Source organism: Carassius gibelio, chromosome B25, assembly GCF_023724105.1.
Source record: "Carassius gibelio isolate Cgi1373 ecotype wild population from Czech Republic chromosome B25, carGib1.2-hapl.c, whole genome shotgun sequence".
Lineage (NCBI taxonomy): Eukaryota > Metazoa > Chordata > Actinopteri > Cypriniformes > Cyprinidae > Carassius > Carassius gibelio.
The window spans coordinates 8,959,777-8,981,183 of NC_068420.1; the positions used below are offsets into that span (position 1 = coordinate 8,959,777).

General features: G+C 35.9%; 1 protein-coding gene across 2 annotated transcripts in view; it reads left to right on the forward strand.

Moving 5' to 3' along the window:
* LOC128014194 (cytosolic carboxypeptidase 4-like) overlaps window positions 1-21,407 on the forward strand; it is a 191,371-nt gene that overhangs the window by 79,183 nt on the left and 90,781 nt on the right. For both annotated transcript variants that reach the window (XM_052597556.1, XM_052597555.1), the window contains exons 7-13: window positions 539-576; window positions 5,387-5,595; window positions 5,907-6,075; window positions 9,158-9,222; window positions 10,826-10,942; window positions 16,864-17,240; window positions 20,194-20,277. In XM_052597556.1, the coding sequence (XP_052453516.1) occupies window positions 539-576; window positions 5,387-5,595; window positions 5,907-6,075; window positions 9,158-9,222; window positions 10,826-10,942; window positions 16,864-17,240; window positions 20,194-20,277 (1,059 nt within the window). The remainder of the gene's footprint in view (window positions 1-538; window positions 577-5,386; window positions 5,596-5,906; window positions 6,076-9,157; window positions 9,223-10,825; window positions 10,943-16,863; window positions 17,241-20,193; window positions 20,278-21,407) is intronic.

Below are 21,407 nucleotides of genomic sequence, written 5' to 3' on the forward strand. Positions count from 1 at the left end.
GCTCTGGTTTTTGGGTTAGGGCTTTGTTTTGCTGGGTTAATTGGAGTGAAGTCATTCTTTGGCTCGGTTTTAAATTGACCACTTGATTTGGTCTTACACAACGTCACATGCACCAACGTGTAAATGCAGAAAGCAGGAGGCCTTTCTTTCTTTCTTTCTTTCTTTCTTTGCTAAGCTTTCTCTTAATCTTTAGCCCTGGCTTTTCCATCTCAGAAGCTCAGAAATGTAGCTTGCTCTCTGCCCATATTTCAAGGCATTGGATTTGGTGATATTTATTGGCAGATTGTTGCAAAGTCATTCATAATTATTCTACGTTCAGCCTGCACATATTGGATTGAGGAATATGGAGACTGCCGAATCAGCAACAGTTTCACTGCTCATGATCACAATGGCAGGAATATATATATATATATATATATATATATATATATATATATATATGGTAGCACTGTGCACATGACACAAATGCAGAAATGAAATGCTACATATAATTTTTTTTTTTTTTTTTTATGTCAGATGTGTTTCTGTTTTTTCACAGGGCGGCCGTTGACGCTTTTGCTGCAATGTTATGCTCAAGTAAGTGTCTTTTGCTTTAACTTTTGTGAACATAGGGTAACACAATCATGTTTCTCCCAGCATGCTTTGCTCCAGATAGCTCTCTCTCTTATTTACTATATATAGTATTATTTACTATGTATATAGTAAATAATATTGTAAATAAAATAGAGGATTAGCAGATCCATTTATCCATCCCAATGCTCTTGTGTTTTAATGACGCTCCCTGCAGGTCATTCATCATCCTGCAGGGGGCGCTGTGACTCTGTGAGTCCCATCCTGCTCTCTCTCATTGAGAACACAGCCGCTGCACCTGTTGAAGCTCTGCAGTCAGCGAGCCTGTAATCACGTAATGCTCTGTGGGCCTTTTAGGAGCCTCCTCTAAAAGAAACACGTCTGGCCGGTGATGCCGCAATTAATTCTCCTCCGTCCGGCGAAGCTAACTAGTCTGTGCCTTTTGTCTGCACGCTTTTTATTTCTCCGGAGGACGTCGCGAGCGCTTGATCATCATCTAACGTGGCCGTATTTCCTCCAGCGAGCTTCACAGAAGTACTGTCATGTTTTCTACACATCAGATCTGCGCTGCGGCATTTCTAACAGCGATTACAAGACGCCAAATCTCCGGAGTTCACGATGACAAGACATTTCTATATCCGGAGACTTCATATTCCACTGTAAAACTCCTAGAAATCTTTTGGCTATATTAGCAGCACCAGAAATCCTTCAAAAAGTCCAAGTTCGATAGAAACCATCGCAGACATTAATATTTCAGATTGCTGTATTTGTGCAAGTCAGAGAACTGCAGTGTTTGTTTAAGTTCATGACTCCCATACTGGGAGTTCAGGAGGGATTCAAGCCAAAGAAGTAGATACACAACACAGTTTCGGCTCTCCATTTTAAAATATTATTCCCATAGCTTCGGAAATAGGCTTCCCAGAACGCTGTGAAAGTTTTGTTCTTTTCCCCTTATTTCCTTTTGTAATTCCATCAGCAATTGTTTTGCGCGCATGTGGAAGTAAATACCGTTGACCTTCATATCAAACTCTCCCGCCGATGGCCTCCATTAGATGCATTGAGTGCACAGCTCGATTGGCTGCTCTCCAAGCCCTTCATTAGAAGCAAGGAGACTTTGGACCGAGAGTCCTGCAAACTCCCTCGCATCGAGCCCCCTGCCCCTTTTCTGAGCATCTTCGGCTGGAGAGATTTATGGAGGAACCAGCTGAATACTGAGATTGGAGGATTTCTCTTAAAACAAGGAGAGTGGAAATTCTTTTGATAGTTTCGCAGGCGGGCTTTCAAACATTGATTTGATAATGTCACTTCAATCCTGGAAAGAGATCAGTGGCAGTCACACAGTGAATCTCCTGCTCAGATAGATAGATAGATAGATAGCTAAAATGATAACCAAGTTGAGCTACAATTAAAATGGCATTACAATTCATCAAGCTCCATTTGGAATAATACCAAATGGCCATTTAATGATAAATGTTTCCCGCGCAACCGTTTTAGATGTTTGTGAAGTCCCAGATGTGGACTTGTAAAAACGTTTGCATAAGTCATGGGTACAAAAATACCTCTATTTATTTGTAAGCATGAACTGCAATATCCACTTCACCAGTAGCATTGTGAAGAGCTGTTTTCTGTTTAAAATGCTATTAGTGAATTTCTGAAAGCACAAAGCAGATCAACATGAAGTAGCCGGCCCCAAAAGACTCAAAGTTTAGTGCAGTGCAGCAAACATTTAGTTCATTTGAATAAGCAGTTTGGTTAAGGGTTTCTGCTAAAAGATAAGTCACTGTGTTTACATATATATATATATATTATTGCTTATTCTTAAGCACAAGCAATACATTCAGAGGGGATGGGTGAGTCCAGTTTATTTGAATTTAAATGGTTTACTTATGTTTGCTATTTGTAATTACAAATATTTGTATATTATTATTTTATATTAATGTTGTTATTCATTTTATTTATTCTATATTTAATTTTTTATATTATCATATTTGTTATATTTACATTATTACAGTATATTGTATAAAAATACAGACTTTTTATTTTCTTTTATTTTACATGTTTCATTGTTATTTCTATTGATATTGTAACATTTTTGTCATTAGATATTATTTTACATTTTTATCGTAAACATATTTTTTATTTTGTTTGTTTGATTATAAGGCATATTTGCATTTTTTTATTTTTTATATAAGATCTCATTATGGTAGTATAAACTAAGTATTAGTTAGTTAGACATGCTAATGCCAATCTCTAGCAGACAACAAACACACAAAGTCTTGAAACTCGAAACTTTGTCATAAAAGTGTAAAAAAAAAAAGTTCTAAATTAAGCGCTTGTATAAAACTCAGAATACTGTAAGAACAGCAATGATGTAAAACTTTTTATTTTTGGTCCATCTGAAGCTGTGACTACATGAGGTCGCTTATTGAATTACTAGTGCATAGCTTATGTATATAGTAATGTGACAATTTTGAAATAAATATCAGAAGTTAATTTGGTTGCTAAGATACAGATTCTTAGCATTAACAAAGAATTGCATCGCTGGTGTTTTATTGCTTCTCATTCCATGTTCTCAATTAGAATTGACAGGAAATGTTGCACATTTAAGATGGAAACCTAACTGTCACAGTAGGAGGAGGGAAAATATAGTAACATGTTAGATTCGATCTTCTTGTTTTTTTTTTTTACTTCAGCAGTCACTTATAATTGTTCACGATATACTGATTGACAACATGCACAATAAGGGCTGCTCTGAGACACAGCCAGGCTTACCTCAGGCACCAGACATGTCACTGGCTTAAAGAACAGAAATTAAGTCTTTTCCCAGAGTGGATCTTTCTCCGCCATCTTGTTTTTGATCTCATTTAACCTTTTGCGCCATACTAAGAAATCTTTTTGCTCTGACAGACAGAGTCACATGCTTTTTGTTCCCTCTCCATCATCCCAGTGTTACTGCATTCTGTTGATGTGGCTCTTTAGTGCCCGAATGATGTATGTTCTTATTACATTTTATTAATAAACAGCACAACAGAGCGTGACATGAGAAACTGAGAGCGAAAGAGAGGTCAATTTGAATATGAATGATACATAGAGATGCTTCCAATAAATATTAGCCTGTTTCTAACATGCTAGCTAGCAAAACATGCTTTTTTTTTTTTTTTTTTTTTTTTTCTACCAAAAACAAATCTGGCGTGTATTCAAATGAACATGGTGTTCTTTGTTAAATGGATGTCAGCCTCTTTGATGTCAGCCTCTTTAATTATTCAGGAGCCTTCTGGACTTGGAAGGAATGATAATGATGAATGATATGCATCTTTTTTGGTACATTAAGACCCAGACAAATAATAATGCTATTGCGCATGAGCAAGGTTTTTTATTTGTTTAGTCATTTTTTTCCTCTGCCTAGACTCGTCTTAATGAACAAAAGTTGCATAATTTCTTTAATGTTACTATTACTGTTAGCATAGCCCAGCTGAAAAAAAAAAAAAAACCTGTATATGCTGTTAAGGTATGTTTTGACGCTGGGATGCTGGTTTATGCTGGTCCTTTTTGCTGGTTTATGCTGGTCCTTTGCCAGTACAGCATAAACCAGCAAAGGACCAGCCAAACCCAGCATCCCTGCATCGAAACATACCTTACCAAAATATGCTTTTTTTTTCAACAGGGAGTTTTTGCAAACAAAAGTGTAGCACAAGATAAATATGCTGCTAAACTGTCTTTCTGCGCATACTGTACCACACATATGTCTGCAAGATGTCTGTTAAAGATCTCTTGATCTGGAAAGCATCTGCTGTCTACAAACGTCTGACAGATGTCTTTCAGATGTCAATTTTACATACATTCTACAGTAAATCATAAACATCTTAAATACATCTATTTGACATCTAAAAGGAAACGTCCTATAGACATATTGCAGATGTAAATGCAAATGTCAAATAGATGTATCTGAGTTGTATGTGTGCTACCAGGGTAGGTAGTGAATCAATTTGTTCAGATGATTCAAACAGAAATGATTCATTTTGATTCAGAGTTTGTCATCTTGTTTGTTTTTAAAGCAAACATGTATAGCTTTAGCTGTTAGCATTTTCTAGTGTAGCTTGCTATGATTAGCCCTTAGCTCGGTAAGCTCTGGTTGTTTGGTAAGCATATACTAACAAAACATTTTAGCCTGTCAGACTGAACATCTTAATTTCTGTAAATAAATTTTCCATCAAGTACTGGTGTAGTACATCTAAACATGCTGCTAACTCATGTTCTAGTAATTAATTTTTTCATTTTGTAACACTGATTATTTTAGTTTTGATGGTTTAATTTAGTGATTCTGATTTCAAACAAAGGATTCACCGATTCCCAAAGGTCTGCGTGCATTATTTTGTCTTTTAATAGCAAAATATTTAGTTGTAGGTTTAAGAGTTTGTAGTATAGCTAACTACTGTCATTATTATTAGCATTTAGCTTTAAAATAGCTTATAGCTTTTTCAAACACTGTTTGCCAGAAGTTTTTATTTTACAAACATTTTAATTGAAACTTGCTGTGAATATCAAGTCAGCTGTTTTTCAGTAATATTAACTCTGGCTAATGTAACCTTACCTTATGAATTTATCTTTGTTTGGCAAACTGTTTTGGCCTCACGTAAAAAACAAAAAGCAAAATTAAATTTCTTATAAAAAAATTCTGGATTTCCTAAAACTTGCAAATAAATGCTAAATGTGTCCGCATTTTTACTTCTTTAGAGAGAATCTTTAAATGTTTCATGCAGACTGTATTCTACTGTATTATAAAAATACTGAATGTTCTCTTTATGTTCTTCTAAAGAGGTCAACTGTCGGACTGCTGTTGCGAAAGGCTACATCGCGGATCTTTTGAAGCTGTACGAAGACTGGCACAACAATGACGTCAACCTTAAGAACATTCCTATCCGTAGGGCCCTACTTCATTGTCTGCAACGTGCCACCAACTCAGCTGTGGGCAGAGACGCCCTGGTCGCCGAAGGTGGCATTAGTCTTCTCTTCCAGACCACTCAGGTGATATTTCAGTCTACTATTTGGTCCCAAAGTTATTGTTATCCCCTATCCTGGTATTTTTGCTACCTTCTGTACTTACATTTCTCTATTCCTAATGCTTTTATCATTTCCCCTTTTGAATCACGTAGATTTTTTTATCAGCCTTGCTAAGTAAACCGGGCCCAGTCATTACCAGATGCTCTAACTGTCTGCTAATGTGCCGAAAAAAGCAAATTTTAGCTTCTGATGCATTTTTTGCCCAGAGGAAATGTCACTTGGAAATCCCATGTAGCGCCTTGAAGTGTTTCTAACCGGTTTCATTTCATCTGAAGACCTGTTTGGCCATGAAAGGCCTCGAATCTCTGGTGGAACCCGCGATCCAGCTGATGAGAAAGTGCAATCCCAAAGTCCCTCTTCCACTGACCTCAGATAAGAGCGTCTTCAGCTTTTCTCTTCCTGGGAGGCCTGTCGATGACTGGGATGCTGATTTAGGACTTTACGGTAAGGTTTATGTTCCCTAGGTTTTTAAGCAAGGTTCTTTATTACACTGCCAAACACCCAACAGTTACTATTATTCTCCTCTCACAGTGTGTCCGTAAGGGACACTGAGTCTGTCCCACTAGAGATATTTAGCCTTTACACACTGCCTCTGGCTATTAGTGCCTGTCAAAGTCCTTATCAGCCAGGCCAAATTTGCCGTTGTTATCAAATAGGCGCTGGGCATTTAATGACTCTAGAAAATTCTTTCAATGTCAACACAATTTATTCCAATTTTCCTCTATTAGACTTCGATAGCAAGAATAGTGTAATGTAGAGTACGTGAGTTGGATCAGTTCAGAGTGTTTATATCCAGACCACTCATTGCTTCCCTCCAAGCATCAAATTGCTTTTCATGAATTAATACAATTATAAATAAACATATAAGACTGGATAAAAAAAAAAAAAAACTAAAGGTTGATTATAATTCACTGGACACATGACCATGTCTAGATCAACATCTAATTAAAAATTTTGACACTTTACAGCTACTGAGCAAATACATTTTCCCTGTCCGAAAATAATTTTTCTATACATTACTCTACATTCCAGAAAATCAGTTATACCTGACTATGAGTAGAATCAGGTCAAAAATCATTCTTGGGAAAAAAAAGAAAAAAAAAAGAACACGGACGATTTGCATCAATATGTGACATTTTATTACATAGGATGTTAAATGCTATTAAATATAAACACCATAAATCAGTATTGTATATAATATATAATAATAATAATAATAATATAATAATTTCTAAAATTGTATTCCTGAAATGCACCTTGCTTAATTCATTTTATAGCCATGCAAACTCCCTAAAACTGTGATTGTTCAGACCTGTGCTGTGAAGCAAATGTCAACACCAGTCCTTGTGAAAGCAGGCAATGTGAGAAATCCCTTGTTTTAAAACCAGATTCAGAGGCCATTTTGATTTGAATGCGTTTTTCCGAACAGTCATGTTATGCTGTACAGCAGTATTACGCATAAATTAACTACCGTGCAACCCTCTTTTAGCAGACGTGTTTCTTTTCGACTAGGTCATCAAATGCAAATGCACTCTTTAAACAAGGTCAGAACCTGTGCAGCAGTAAACAGAGCAAAGGAAAACAAAAAGCGAAGACATGCTTGGCCAGAGAGGAGCAGATTGCTCTTCGCTGACCCACAATAGTCTATATTCACTTGTTTTGCAGGGAGCTCTGAGGTGGTTGCCCAGGCAACCCTGCCCATCGTGGCTGCTCGACTCAATAGCGCATTGTGAAGCGTGTTAGCGTGCACGTCTGTTTGAACTTACCACATGTGCTTCGCTAATACACCAAAGCCCAAGAGTGCAGATTATTGTTGTTGATGTACACACACTTTTCACACAATAACTTGTAGAATCCAGACACCACGCGGGAGTTTTCCTGCTGGGATGTGCTCACTAATGAGTTTCCCACTGCTTTTATCTCGAGCAAGGAAGCCAGAGAGCTGGGAAGGCCGATATCAGACCGAACGCAATGATTATCTGTTTATCATTAAAAAAAATTGTTGTGTGGTTGACTCGTTATACCTGGCGGAATGATACGTGTTTCCTGCAACCCACCCTGCTTACTAATGAAGGACTTTCTGCAGGTTTTTAGCACGGTTGCTAACATGCTAACCGCTAACATTAGCTTCTTTACTGACGTCAGATGCTTCTAAATGGAAAGCTGTGTGTGGTGCGAGTGCTCAGTAACACTGAGCCTATTTGCTGTTAAGTCTGGCCAGACCGATAAGATGATGTTAATCTTCAAGACGCCCAGATTCGAGAGGACTTTACCTTTAGCACTTCCTTGTCACTTCAGTTCGACTATCTTATTAGTTTTAAGCTGTGAAAATCACAGGAAAACACCCTCAGGGATTGTAAGATATTACAGCGGTGGTTTAGTATCATCTCTCTGTTATATATACAAACCCGGTAAAAAAAAAACAATAAAAAAAAAAAAAACATCTTAAACCAGTCTATGGCGGTTTGCTGGTCTTGCTGGCCACTATGCTGATCAGGCTAGCCTGTTTCGATGGTTTTCGAGGGTGTTAAAGCACTTCGAGGCCAGCTGAACCAACTAAGACTATAGCTTTTTAAAAATGAATTGGCTTCTTTTAACAGCAAATTACCTTGTAAAACTTAAACGTGGTTTTGACATGTTAGCAATGCTGCCATTAACATTATTAGTGCTCATAAACTGGGTTGTATTACTTCACAACCTCACACTAAAATATATGACTTGTCACCGTTTATCACATGGTTAATTTACTCTGCTTTCACGCCAAATCAGATACCTTGAACGCCATTTTTTTATATAACCAGTCATTTGGTTTAGCAGAGATAGTTGTAAAATGATAGTGCTTTTAGTGTTCTGTTTTGATCTGCAGTCATCATATCAGATGAAAGTCTGTGAAGCGTATTCAGCAGAGGGTCTGACTACATTTATTTCAGTTTCAGTTTATCTCTACAAATGAATATTCAATTAAAGAATCAATGGTGTGTTTTAATAATAATTATTATTATTATTATTATTGATATATAATGTATATATTTATATATCAATGTATAAATGTATAAATGTATACAATATATCAATAATTATTATTTGTATTTGCTATATACAGTATATAATAATATATATATGTATGTATAAAATACTGATATAATGTATACTGATATAATATATACTGCTATACAGATACTATATGATATACTGATTTAATACTAATTGTATAATATATAAACCGTATAAAATATAATTATTGATAAAAAAGATGAATGTATTTAATTAAATAACACTATTATTTAGTAATTTATCTAAATTGGACATAAACATATAATGAGCATTTTTTTATAGTTTTCTTATTTTTCAGTTGAATTAATAGATTTTGAGGGGAAATATGTTTTAGCTGAATTATACTTTATACATTTTTATTTTATCTAGAATGGATGGATGTATAGATAGACAGACTGCCATATTTTGTTCATCTTGACATTTATGTCTTAGTCTTATATGTTGTTTATCTGTCTTTCTTCCTTATTGAAAGATGGCAGTTTAGAAGATGACAGTGAGGAAGACGAGGAGAACGAGGAGCCAGACAACAGGGACTACGTGAGTGTTTTGAGATGTCTTCTGGAGGAAGACGTGAGCGGCACCTTCAACACATGCATGCGCGCATCACGATCGTGTGTCGTAATTTTGACAGAGCAGACGATGTGAGCGTAAATTCCACTGATTCATTCTCCCTCCTAAAATGTGATTGAAGAGCGGGTCCTGCGTGTGACAAGAGACTGACACAAGCAACTTCCTGTTCTCACATAACTTCAATAATAGGTCCCCTGATTCAGCCATAAATCAATGACTTCACAATCCCTTTTCTGCTGAGACGCCAACACCAAACCAAAGCGCTGCTTTCCTCTTCAGATACTGCTAATGCATTTCTCTGTTTCCATGTTTGTTCCCCATCATCTTGCCATAACAGGGTGCTTTATGCCTACTCTGTAGTGCAAATGTGTGACTTTTACATTTTACAACTACTGTATTGATTTGATTTGACAGTCCTCAAGAGATGCTACATCAATAGTATCAGATGATAAAATAGGCTTAATTTGGTTACTGATAACAAATTTTTTATCTAAAAAATAATATATAAAATACATTATAATGTTTTTTTTTTCTTGGTATTTTATGCCATTTTGAAATTGTATTGGACAGTCATTTGGGAAACTTTGTGGAATCCCCTTAAAAGATGCTAACTTTGGAAAAAAAAAGATAGATAGTTAGATATATGAACTCTCACACACAATTTTTTAATAATCTTTAAATTAGTTTACCTTTTCTTGGGCCAAAAAAAAAGACTGAATACACAATTTTTTTTAATAACCTTTAAATTATTATTATTATTTTTACAGAATACTTTTTATTTATTTTAATTTAACAGAAGTAATCAAGTATTTTTAAAATCTTGGTATTTTAAAAAACAATTTTTTTTGTATTTGAAAGAATCTGCAGAAGAAACAATACACACACGCACACACACACACTTTTTAAATAACTTTTGTAAGTAAATATACATATAAATATACATTTGTTTTATTTTCTTGAGCCAAAAAAAACAAAAACAATGAATACACAACATTTTTATATATATAGTATATAAAGTATGTTTAATAAAATGTTTTATTGCCATATTTATAAAATAGCTAGGCTTAAATGGACACTTGCAATTTAAAAATAATTTAATTTACTCTTTGTTTTTTTTTGTTTTTATGTCAAAAACATGTTAAATGAGTACTTTATTGGAAAGTTATTCAGATGTCTCTAAAAACCATGGAAAACGTGTTTTTTTTTTTTGTTTTTTTTTTTTTGGCTGGCTTAATAGGGACGCTACCTGATTTCTGTTTCCTAGTGGCACAGAATAGAACCGCACAAATTGTTTTGTTCCTATGTATGTGTAAGAGTGACATTTACAACACAGCTGGAGGGGTGACCGCTTACTTGTGCCTCACCTGGCAAATAAGGTGTGTAATTGCTGTTTGTCCGCTGCTTGGCCCACTCGCCATAAACAAAGAAATAGTAAAGGTCAGAGCCTGTCATTCTATTGGCTGGAGCTGGTCACATGGCCTCTGGTCCGCACATGCAGTGATGGGAAGATATATAGGTTGCAGTCTGTAGAGTGAACAGTGTTATATAGCTCTATGTTTCTCCATGGCAGGAGGATGACCTGGAAACAGACGTGAACAAGCTGCGTCCCCGACCAGAGCCCGACCGGCCCCTAGAGCAGCTGGGTCAATATGTGCGCCTCTGCCCTGAGCTGCACCATGACTTCCAGGTGAATGTCTTTGCCTTCTGTAGCAGGAAACACACAGCATTGCATCTCCATTCTTACATCAACAGAAGTTACAGATTTCCAGTTAAGCTCCAATGATAGCGTTTGTGACAAATTTTCCTCGTTTTCTTAAAAAAAAAAATGGAAGTTACAATGAGGCTCTTACAAGTGAAGTACAAGAGAACAATTAATGCATTCTAAAATGAATTCAGTTTCTGTCATAACTTGTGCATTTGAATTGTACAGCTATTTTAGGGGTTATGCAGTTATGGCAATGATGATCAAATTTTGTATAACTTTACATTGAAAACCTTAGGAAGTGATAGGATAGCAAATAAATCAAATGCATATTAATTAAAAAATGAATTGATGGTTTATTTTATTAAACTTCAGATGCATATTGTAAGTGCCTCACTATGGTTTACCAATAAATAAATAAATATATATTTATTTTTTATCCATTTTTTTTTCATCTTAATCCTATTCCATTATCATTTATAGCACAATTGTTTATACACTTATTTGCAAGGGGTTTTTTTTGTCTTGTTGTCTCTGTGTACTGGAAGCTTAAACAAATTCCTTGTACGCGCAAGCATACTTGCCAATAAAATTATTTCTGATTCATATATATATATATATATATATATATATATAGACACACACACACAAGAGGAGGGCATGTGGAAATTAATTTGTGGTGATAATGAACACTGTTACGAATAAAGTCGATTTATATTGATATAAACCCGCATTATTCTTTTAATGCATAACTTCAAGAAGATGTCAACATGAAATGCTATTGGTTTTTCTTTAAAACAGCATAGCTGATAATTCATGCACAATAAGACCATGCGTTAAGAATGTAAATGGGGTGAATTTTGATTTCATGTTTACTTTAATCTGCTCTGGAGAAATATTTCAAAGAGTTTTTTTTTTGAGACCGTCAGCATCTCTGGGGTTTAGTTGTTGCAGCCAGGCGTGAAAGTTACAAGTGTACTGCTCTTAATGGCAGACACCCAGGATAAAGTTTATATGAAGTGTCTCTAAGTGCACTTGGGGTGAATATGGACCTTGTGTGGAAGCAGTAAGAGATTTTGATGGGAACAGTGTGTGCTGTAATACCTACTGCTATTGCACCACTATACAACTTAAGAGCACAACAGGGACACGGCTTCTTCTGAAAATTACCTCATTATGCTTTAAAAAAATCAGACACTAGTGCTTTGGCTCCTTACAATGGCGGCATGTATGCATCACTCTTCATATTAATAGAGTGATCTTGTTCCGGTTTTTGCTGACCTGAAGAATTCTGGGGAAGAATGAGGAACATCTTGTTGGCAGAATATCCACTGGAAATGATTCATCTGATCTCTCAGAGATCGCAATAATTATGTGTTATCTTTTCACTTATTAATCAAAGAAAAAAATGTGTGTTCATATTTACATTGTTTTCAAACATTCAACAAAATATTGACAATAAAAAATAAAATAAATAAATAAATAAATAAATATATATATATATATATATATATATATATATATATATATATATATATATATATATATATATATATATATATATATATATATATATTATTTATGTATTTATTTATGTATTTATTAATTATTATTACAGTTTGGTATAGGCCAGGGCTTAACAGTTTAAATTCTCATTACATGCGTATATTATTTTATATTATATTATATTTGGGAATTTAGATTCTCATTTATGCTTAGGTTTTATATAAGTTTTATACGTTTTTAGATCGATAGATAGATTGAGATTGTTTTTTTTTTTTAGGTCATTCTACATTTACATAAAATTATGGAAACGCATTATAGTGATCTTGGAATTGTGTAAAAAAAATTCTAAATACATTGAAAATGTTTCTTTTTAGATTTTTTTTATTTTATTTTAATATTTTTTTTTTATATAGTTTGTCTTAATTTCGCCTTTTGGAGTTTTTGAACTTAAATCCTAAATCAATGTATGAAAAAGGATAAAACAATATCAAACTATTTTAAAAGGTTGTTTCAGATTTTCTGGAAATTTTACCCTTCTGGTATTAACCCTGCTGCGGGTCAGCCGACCGAAGGGCCATTGACAGAAATGAATGATGACATTTCAAGTTCCATAATATGTTCAGTGTGACTCTTCATTTTAAATGTGTCACCACCCCTCCCATCACGAGCCACTGCTATGGTCTTGATTGACGGCTCCACTCGCAGCACAATTACACGCCTGCGGCTGTCTTGCACAAATCCCTGCGTGGCTGCTTTTAGCATGCGGATGAGTTCAAACTAATAGAAATGTCAACACACCTCCGGTTCATCAACGTTCAACTCCCTCCTTATTCAGACGCTGCCACTATTGTAATTTAAATCATATAGCATGATGTACTACTGCTGTTAAAAAGCGTCTTTTCTGTGGTTCATTTCCTCCTTCACGTATTGATGTTATAATTCAGGTCTCCAAAAGAAATGACGAGCTACTAATTTCAATTTAACATTTTTAAAATCAATTATGTTTGCAATTTCTAGACATAAAGGCCAAGCAATTCCTGGAAACACATGATTCTTCCTCATAATGACAGGTTATTAGGAATGGTTCACCCAAAATTGAATTTGATGTATTTGTCCAATTGATATGCACAATTAATTTTGTTTAATACTACAGCTCTATTAGATATTTGAATATACATCAATCATTATGCATGATATTTTTTGTGGTTTTAGGACAATACTTTTTTGTTTTATTTCATTAATTTTTATTTTTAGTGATTGCTAACCCCAGTGTTGAACAACCAAATTTGAAAACCTGTAATTGATTCTAATATGCATCAATCTGAATGTTCATTATGCGATTTTATATTGTTTTCTTTTGGTCTCAGCTTAATCAATCAAACCATACTGTCCATAGCCCCCTTCTCTGAACGTGTCTTTGATGTATTTCTCCCATTATCATTAAATACCACTGTGATCTTGAGACGCTGTGACTGGATTGGATGCAGGGGTTGTAATCACATTGCTGCATTATGCATGCTGTGTAAAATACCAAGATGAGAAGAATTTACAGCAGGACATTCATGCCAATCAGTTCCCTACTATTAATCTTGCATGACTACGATGCTGCACCTGTAATTCGGGCCAAAACAAAGGCCATAATTAAATGGGTTCAATTCATCGTGTCATGCTAGGATTCAGAAGAAGAGAACATAGGTAAAACTGCAGAGCTGTCAAAAATATTTCAGGCTAGATAAAGGGTTGGGTTGTGAAACAGAAGCCTGAGAAAGCGAGATTGGCACGGTGCTTGCGCTCTCAGAGGGAGGAACAGAAGGGTCCCTTCCCCTGAGGACTCGCCTCGGGATAACATGTTTCCCTTTGATCTCCAACGCTTTGTGTGATACTGTACAGGACAGCCAGGAGTTGAAAATTAGATGTGCATTTCATTCAGCATGACACCAACATCCTAGTTCCTCCGCTGACTAAGCCCAAGACTCAATATGATTATGAGTCTTTTTGTTTTGTTCCCGCCACAGTTCCTTAGTCAAGGCCTCTGTGTAGTGTAATTGACCATTTCGTTTAGTTTCCAATTGCGAAAGCGATCGGGCATGGAGTTTGCTTTGTTTCTTCTCAATAGGTAACTAACACCATGGCCACAACAGCTAAAGTCTGTCTACACTGGGTGCGACAAATCAACTGTTGAAAATCTTTTGACATTTGTGTCAATATGTCATAAATGGAAGGCAGCAGTTTTCTGTCAGGGATTTGTTGTCGTGCTATATATGTATATATAATCCATAGATACGTATATATATCTATGGTGTAGACAGCATCACTGATTATAACAAGTTCTAGAGTATTTTGTCATGTCACGCCACTTGCGTCTGGTGTAGACATGGTGTAACATTGGTTTTGCTTTGTTTCACAGAGCTAATCGTTACCTGGGTTGTGTACGTATGTGTGGGGCAGAGCTATCAAAACAGGGGCAAGACCCTTTTGGGGTAGAAACAAAAGTCAACATTGTCTACCAGAAATCGCTTACCCCACCTTTAAGCCTTAAGGCTGTTCTCGGAGGGTTCATGAGTTCTGAATGGCCACAGACGCCCTTGAGCTCACCTCTACAAAAATGGTGAAACTAATTTTCAAATAGACATTCTCTTTATTAACAGACCACATATTTGAAGTCTAAACAAGTACATTCTCGACATAATGTGCACATAAACAGTATTATTTGAAAATTGTATAGTGGATTTGGGCATCTGCCATTACACTCGCTGTTTGAAAAACCACAAGTAGAGTAATACAAATGGTGAAATGGGTGAAGTGCTGTTATCACTAGAACATCGCATGCCTGGAAAAAGGTTCCTGGCTATTCAGATTTGATGACCAAAAAGAACTGTTGTATAAAAAATAATACAAAATGTGTAATTATATCGTAATTGAGAATTAAAATCCATTAAATCAATGCAATAGCTTCCGTGTAAATACTTTTAAAATAACTTTTTATAAGAATAGCTTGACTGTAGTTTAAGTACTCTTTCCAGAATTGTTCACAGTGCATGTGGCAACTCAAATCAGATTCTGTGCATTTTCCCAAAAGTGTCACAATTGCGCTAATTTATCTATTATTTTTCGTGCTGATTTCAAAAACGTCAGGCATGAGTAGCTTTTAATGGTTGGTGGATTGGGTAATTGAATTGACCTCAAACAGATCCGTTCGTTCCCTTTGCGAATTGAATCTCTTCTTTTTCCCTCTCACCCACTTGTAGGAGCAACCGAGCACACGTTCCCCGAGTCCCACTCCCAGAGCTCATCAAAAGGGCCGTTGTACTTGTCTGTATCAAGTTCATGATTAAAATAAGTCTTTGAAAGAAACATCTCGGTGCTGCTATATTGTTTAAGTGTTATTTGTGGTTTTGAAAAACGAATATGACAAAGCGAGCCCCCTGAGATGCAATATACAGCCTGAGACGTTTTTATACAGCAAAGGTTCATTTATATTAATGCATCCCCTGCTATTGGTATTCATGGAAGTTGTGGCGTCTTTGTGCTTACACATATTTTTAGGAGTGTGAAGAAGGGAAAAAAGTGAAATGCAAAGCAATAGCATAGGGTGCAGTACTAAAGTTTTGTATCTAACAAATTCACTTTGATGGTGTACAGTTTATGTGCACTGCGGCGAAGATCAGAGAAAACATGGGACGGCGTTCAGAAACTAAGATCTTCCATAGGGATGTGAGCGCAGATGATGGAAGCTTTTATCAACACGATATGTGCAGAATTTCCCCTAGTCAGCACATCATGTCTATCTTGTTTCTTGGACATTCGCGTTTTTCACCTTTGGGAAGAGCCTGGGAATTGGACCATGGGTCTTTTTCCTCACTAAATTTATGGAAATGCATGAGGCGTGAGCTTAAATTGTTATTTGGTTCCTCTAAAAGCAGCCAGGCCCCTTGGCTATTTTGATACAGTTCATTTTATGCCTGTCAAAGACTGTAATTGGCCGATCCTATTTGCTGTCAGTATCACCCTTTTGAAGTCAATAGAAAGCTGGAAGTGATGTGCACCACTTTGGGCTGCATCCTCAAAACAATTCCTTATCCTTTTTTGGCTTTTCTCCCTCAATAGTCTCTAAAAAAATGCTTTCATTTCCTTCACAGTTTATTTCGGGTTGTTATTCTGCAGTGCAGCACTGAGCGGTTCACGGTGCCAGGGGGAAAACAGGATATCTTGTGGGTGATGTTTACTGTAATCTTTGTCTCCTTTTTTTTTTGCCGTTTTTCTCCTACACCTTTGATTTTGAGAGTTGCTGATGTGGCTGAAAGCATAGAGAGCTGACATCTGTGGATGCTCTGAATTTTTTTCCCCCCTGAAAATCAACATTAGCTTTGCAGCTTCTCTCTAACAATCATGTCTTTTAGGATTTGGACTCCAGCTCTGAGGTCGATGAAAGCTCAGACGATGACAGCACTCTGATGGGAGACGAGACACCGAGTGACCAGAGAGGCTACGAGCTGCCCTCCGACAGAAATGAACACCACCTCCAGACGAACGACTTCCATAAGCATTACCTCAATTGCTCTAGGAAAGGCCGAAAAGGCCACTCTAGTATGGTGGACAGGCTTCTGGAGAAGTACGGGATCTGCATTCCCAACCATGATCCACGTCTCTATGCCGCCACAGCAGCCAATGCAAAGTCTATAGCCGGATACTCCATACTAGCCTTCCCTGACTTCTGGGGACACCTGCCCCCACAAGAGCAAGAGCCCATGGCTAAAAGACCACCACATGTGCAAAGGTGAGAAATCAAGTCTTTCATTTCAGTTTTGTTCTTCTCAAGGAACAGGGTGGATGGATTGTCTAACATTTAAGGTTCTAACGACAATGATCCTTTTTTTTTTTTTTTTTTTTACAAATGATTATCATTATCAAAATAAACGTGTTTTTATAATGTTATAAACTTATTTTTGGTGTTTTTTCCGCCATTGAAAATTAACATTGTATCATGTTACCAAGTTAAAAAAAAATATTCATGTTACCACAGATAAAATTGCGCCGGGATATTAGAACACTTCCCTAATTTATCCCATGTCACAGATAACAAAACATATATACAAAGAGTTTTCTGTTGCAAGGTTGCATTCAATTTATCAAATGCATAAAATTTGCACAGCATTCTTCTAAACAGCTATGAGACTGCGTTGCAATACCAATTGTGATTAAACATAAAGGAGCTCTCTGTTTACCCGTGATCACATTTAATATTCAATATTAAAAGATTTAAGAAGACATTTGCTTTGAGAGACAAATCTGGGTAGAATTACTCTAGTGTTTTGTTGCTCATAAAAACTGTGCCATTAGAGACTGTTACAAGAAAAACAATAGAAAACTGTTTGATTCCAAAAAGACGCTTTCAGAACATTGCTAAAGATAGCTTAATTTGTGTTTTCGTTTTTGTCTTTGGTTTTAGTTTTTGTCGCAAATTCTATGTTCCATATTCCAGCATGTTTTCAACCTTTTAGCTGCTTGTGGTAAATTTGCATGCTGAGATTGCCAGAAAGAAATAATACAAATATTAGACTTCATTTATAAGCTGATTTGCCTCTAAATCAGATCATGTGGATGCAATCTGAGGCCTATTCTCCATCCCTGCTTACACATTGTCAAATGCAAATGATTGTAAATACTTTCTGCACCGAGTCATTAAACTCACTGTAAGTGCACATTAAATTCATTAAAATATTCCTTTTCGAGTTAAACTCTCTTGCCTTAAGTGAGTCGTTCTGCTTTTGCTGGTTGCTTTGCTCTACAGACACCCAAAGACACTTTTCTCCTGAGGAAAAAGCCCTTAAATCTATCTCTAATTATGGTAGCCCCCTTCGGAAAACTTGTTTTTGCCGAAACTTTCTTCAATGTGGAAGGGAGAGATTAAAGGAAATAGACATTTATGTCAGTCAGTTCTCTAGTTTATTGTGTTTCCTCAAGAGTAAGATTTATATGGGTTCTTTTGGTGTTATTTTAACTTAAAAGTAGTTTTTGAGGTTTAAAAAGAAAGTGTCAGACAGCCAGTGACATTTAGAAAAAAAAGTGACAGTTTTAATTCCACAAATTGCTTCCTACTCGCACATTAACTGTAGAGAATTCGGAAACATTTGGCGTCCTAAGATGTTCATTAAAAAAAAAAAAACATATATATATATATATATATATATATATATATATATATATATATATATATATATATATATATATATATATATATATATATATATATATATACATTATGAACATTATATATTTACGCGTTTAAAACATATGCCTGACGCATCATTTTGATGATATTTGGAGGAAAATGGTTCATCATAATGCCTTTTCTACCCTTCGTGATGTTCTATGTTCAGAATTTAACATTAATGAAAGACACAATGCCTGTTTGTCTTATTGTTTTCTAGTTCTTCCTATGAAGTAAACAGTATGATGGGAGCGCTCTCGGTTTATTGCCAGCCACGGCGGACTGTTAACTTTGTTTTTGCTCATTCATTCAACCCCATTATCATCTGAAATTTGCTCTCTGGATTGGAGCGTCCACAAAGATTGCCCCCCTCCCCCCTATTTTACATTGTGCTTATTCGCTTCGGGAGAAAGGCCTTATTATTATTGTTTATTGGCAAAAAAGAAATAATGCACACAAACAAACATCCAGGAAAATTAGCCAATTAGCATCATACAGGGCAAAAAGTATGAGGCACCATAGGTTCGATTTGAAAATGGCATCATCCAAACAGAGTTGAGAATGACCCTCCATTATTAGTGCTTTAGGTTAGACGTCTGCATATTATTTCGCCTGACCGCTTAATACATGTAATATAGCTGATAGCTTTGCTCATCACGCATTGTTAAAGTAATATCTAATGATAAGTTCTGTGTAATAAAGTAGAATGACGCATGAAAAAAGTATTGAACCCATGAAGAAAGCGAGGTGCAAAAAGACACGGAAAGCCAAGACACAAGCAGAAATCTATCAGTAATTAGAAAGCAATCCTGCCCCTTGCAAATGGAAATTAATATTAGTTGGTTCAGTTCCAACTGATGGCCTATATAAAGGTGTCTCATGACCAACGTGTCACACAAGAAACATTTCATTATGGGTAAATGCAAAGAGCTTTCTCAAGAGCTTCACAGCCTTATTGTTGCGAAATACTATACTTCCGAATGTTCCATGAGCAACCAGAAGTGGACAATCCAGAAGTGGAAAGAACACCATTCATTCATCACTCATTTAGAATGCTCTGTATTCATTAATATTAGACATCGTTAACCATCTTTACCATTGTTATTGCATGGGAGAGTCACTGAATTGTGGAATCATTGTACAATGAACTGGATTCATGAATTAATTGTTGAGGCTGGTCTTGGGATTTGAATCAATTGAAAAGATTTGAATCAAAACAATGATTCTCATACATGTGGTTAATTTGACCTAATCTAGTTTCCTCATTTATTAGCATCTAACCCTAAACCTAACCCTAACCCTAAGGGCTAGTTCACCCGAAAAAGTGAATTCATTAATTACTCCCCCCTTATGTCGCTCCAAACCCAGAGTACTGACTACATATTCACAGATTTTGTAAAAAATGTATTTAAAAAATAAATATTAAAAGAAATGTTTTCATGTATAAATTGAGTTTTACTTTTGGAAACCAAAGCTGTCGCTAATTGATAGTTTATTTATTTATTTTTCAATATTCCAGAAAGAAAGTTTTCGAAGACATCCAGCGTCTCATCTGTCCAGAGGACATCATCAACAAGGTTGTTTTTGACATGGACGATCACAGGTAAAATGCTGCGATTTTATTAGATTTTTTTTTCCTGATAAAGCATTTTCATTAAATCCTAACATCAGTGGCATGGCAACCATTTAGATGCTACAATGAGAAATTAAGTCCATCAAGTGTCTCTGATGGATCTTAATGGATCTTTCACATGCTTGCTGAATATACAACAGTCACAGTCAGAACCAGAAAGATCTTCAATGCAGCCTTAAAACTTATTTTTAAAAGCTCTAAAATTGCAGCAATTACAATAAAACCTTAAAAAGGGTAATAGAGGTAAAAATGCCTTTCTAGGAACAATCTTACTGTGACTGGTTTCGATCATACGGTTCCTCAGCTTGTGTGTGTTTATCCAGTCAAGCCTGGTTTGATGTGACTACCTCTGTCAGGGGCATTCTGGGTGATAAACCCTTGAATGGACAGTGTCTCTCTGCTTGCCCTGATGCTGATGGACAGCTTGTCGTTTACCGTTATGTAGTTTGTGGGTTGCAGCAGGTTGGCGATACTGAACTGTACACCTCCATCATATGGACAGTGTTCTGCACTCATCTTCTGTATCATTTGCAGTGTGGCTGGAATGTATTGACGCAAACGGTGCAGAATGAATTATTTAGCCAGAATGGTGGTTAGTAGTGTGAATCAATATGTATAAGGACAAGTACGGAGATAATTCACTTGTTTAAGCTAATGTGACAGTATGTGGAGCATGCTCAATCAGCACAGCTGTCCAAAAATGTGTCTCTCTCGCTCTCTTCTGTTCTTCTCTGCTTTCTGTGTATTAGCCTTCTGCCGTCAATCGTATTTCTCCTTTCTCTTCATTCCTGGCTTTTTGTTTTTTTCTTTCTTCCTTACTTCCAATGCTCATTTTGGTTCTTGTTTTTCCCTTTTCCTTCCTTTGTTGCGGTCTTTTTTTTTCCTTTATTTTTTTTCTTGTTTTTCCTTTCATTCCTTCCTTCCTTCATATGTTTAATTTGGTTTCTGTCTTTCCCTTTTCCCCTCCGTTTTTGCTTTCTTCCTGTTTTTTCTTTCCTTCCTTCCTTCGTTATGTTGTCTTTCTTCCTGTCTTTTCTTTTCCATCTTTCTTTATTTCCTTAATTCAGTCTTCATTCTATTAATTCTATCATTTCCTTACT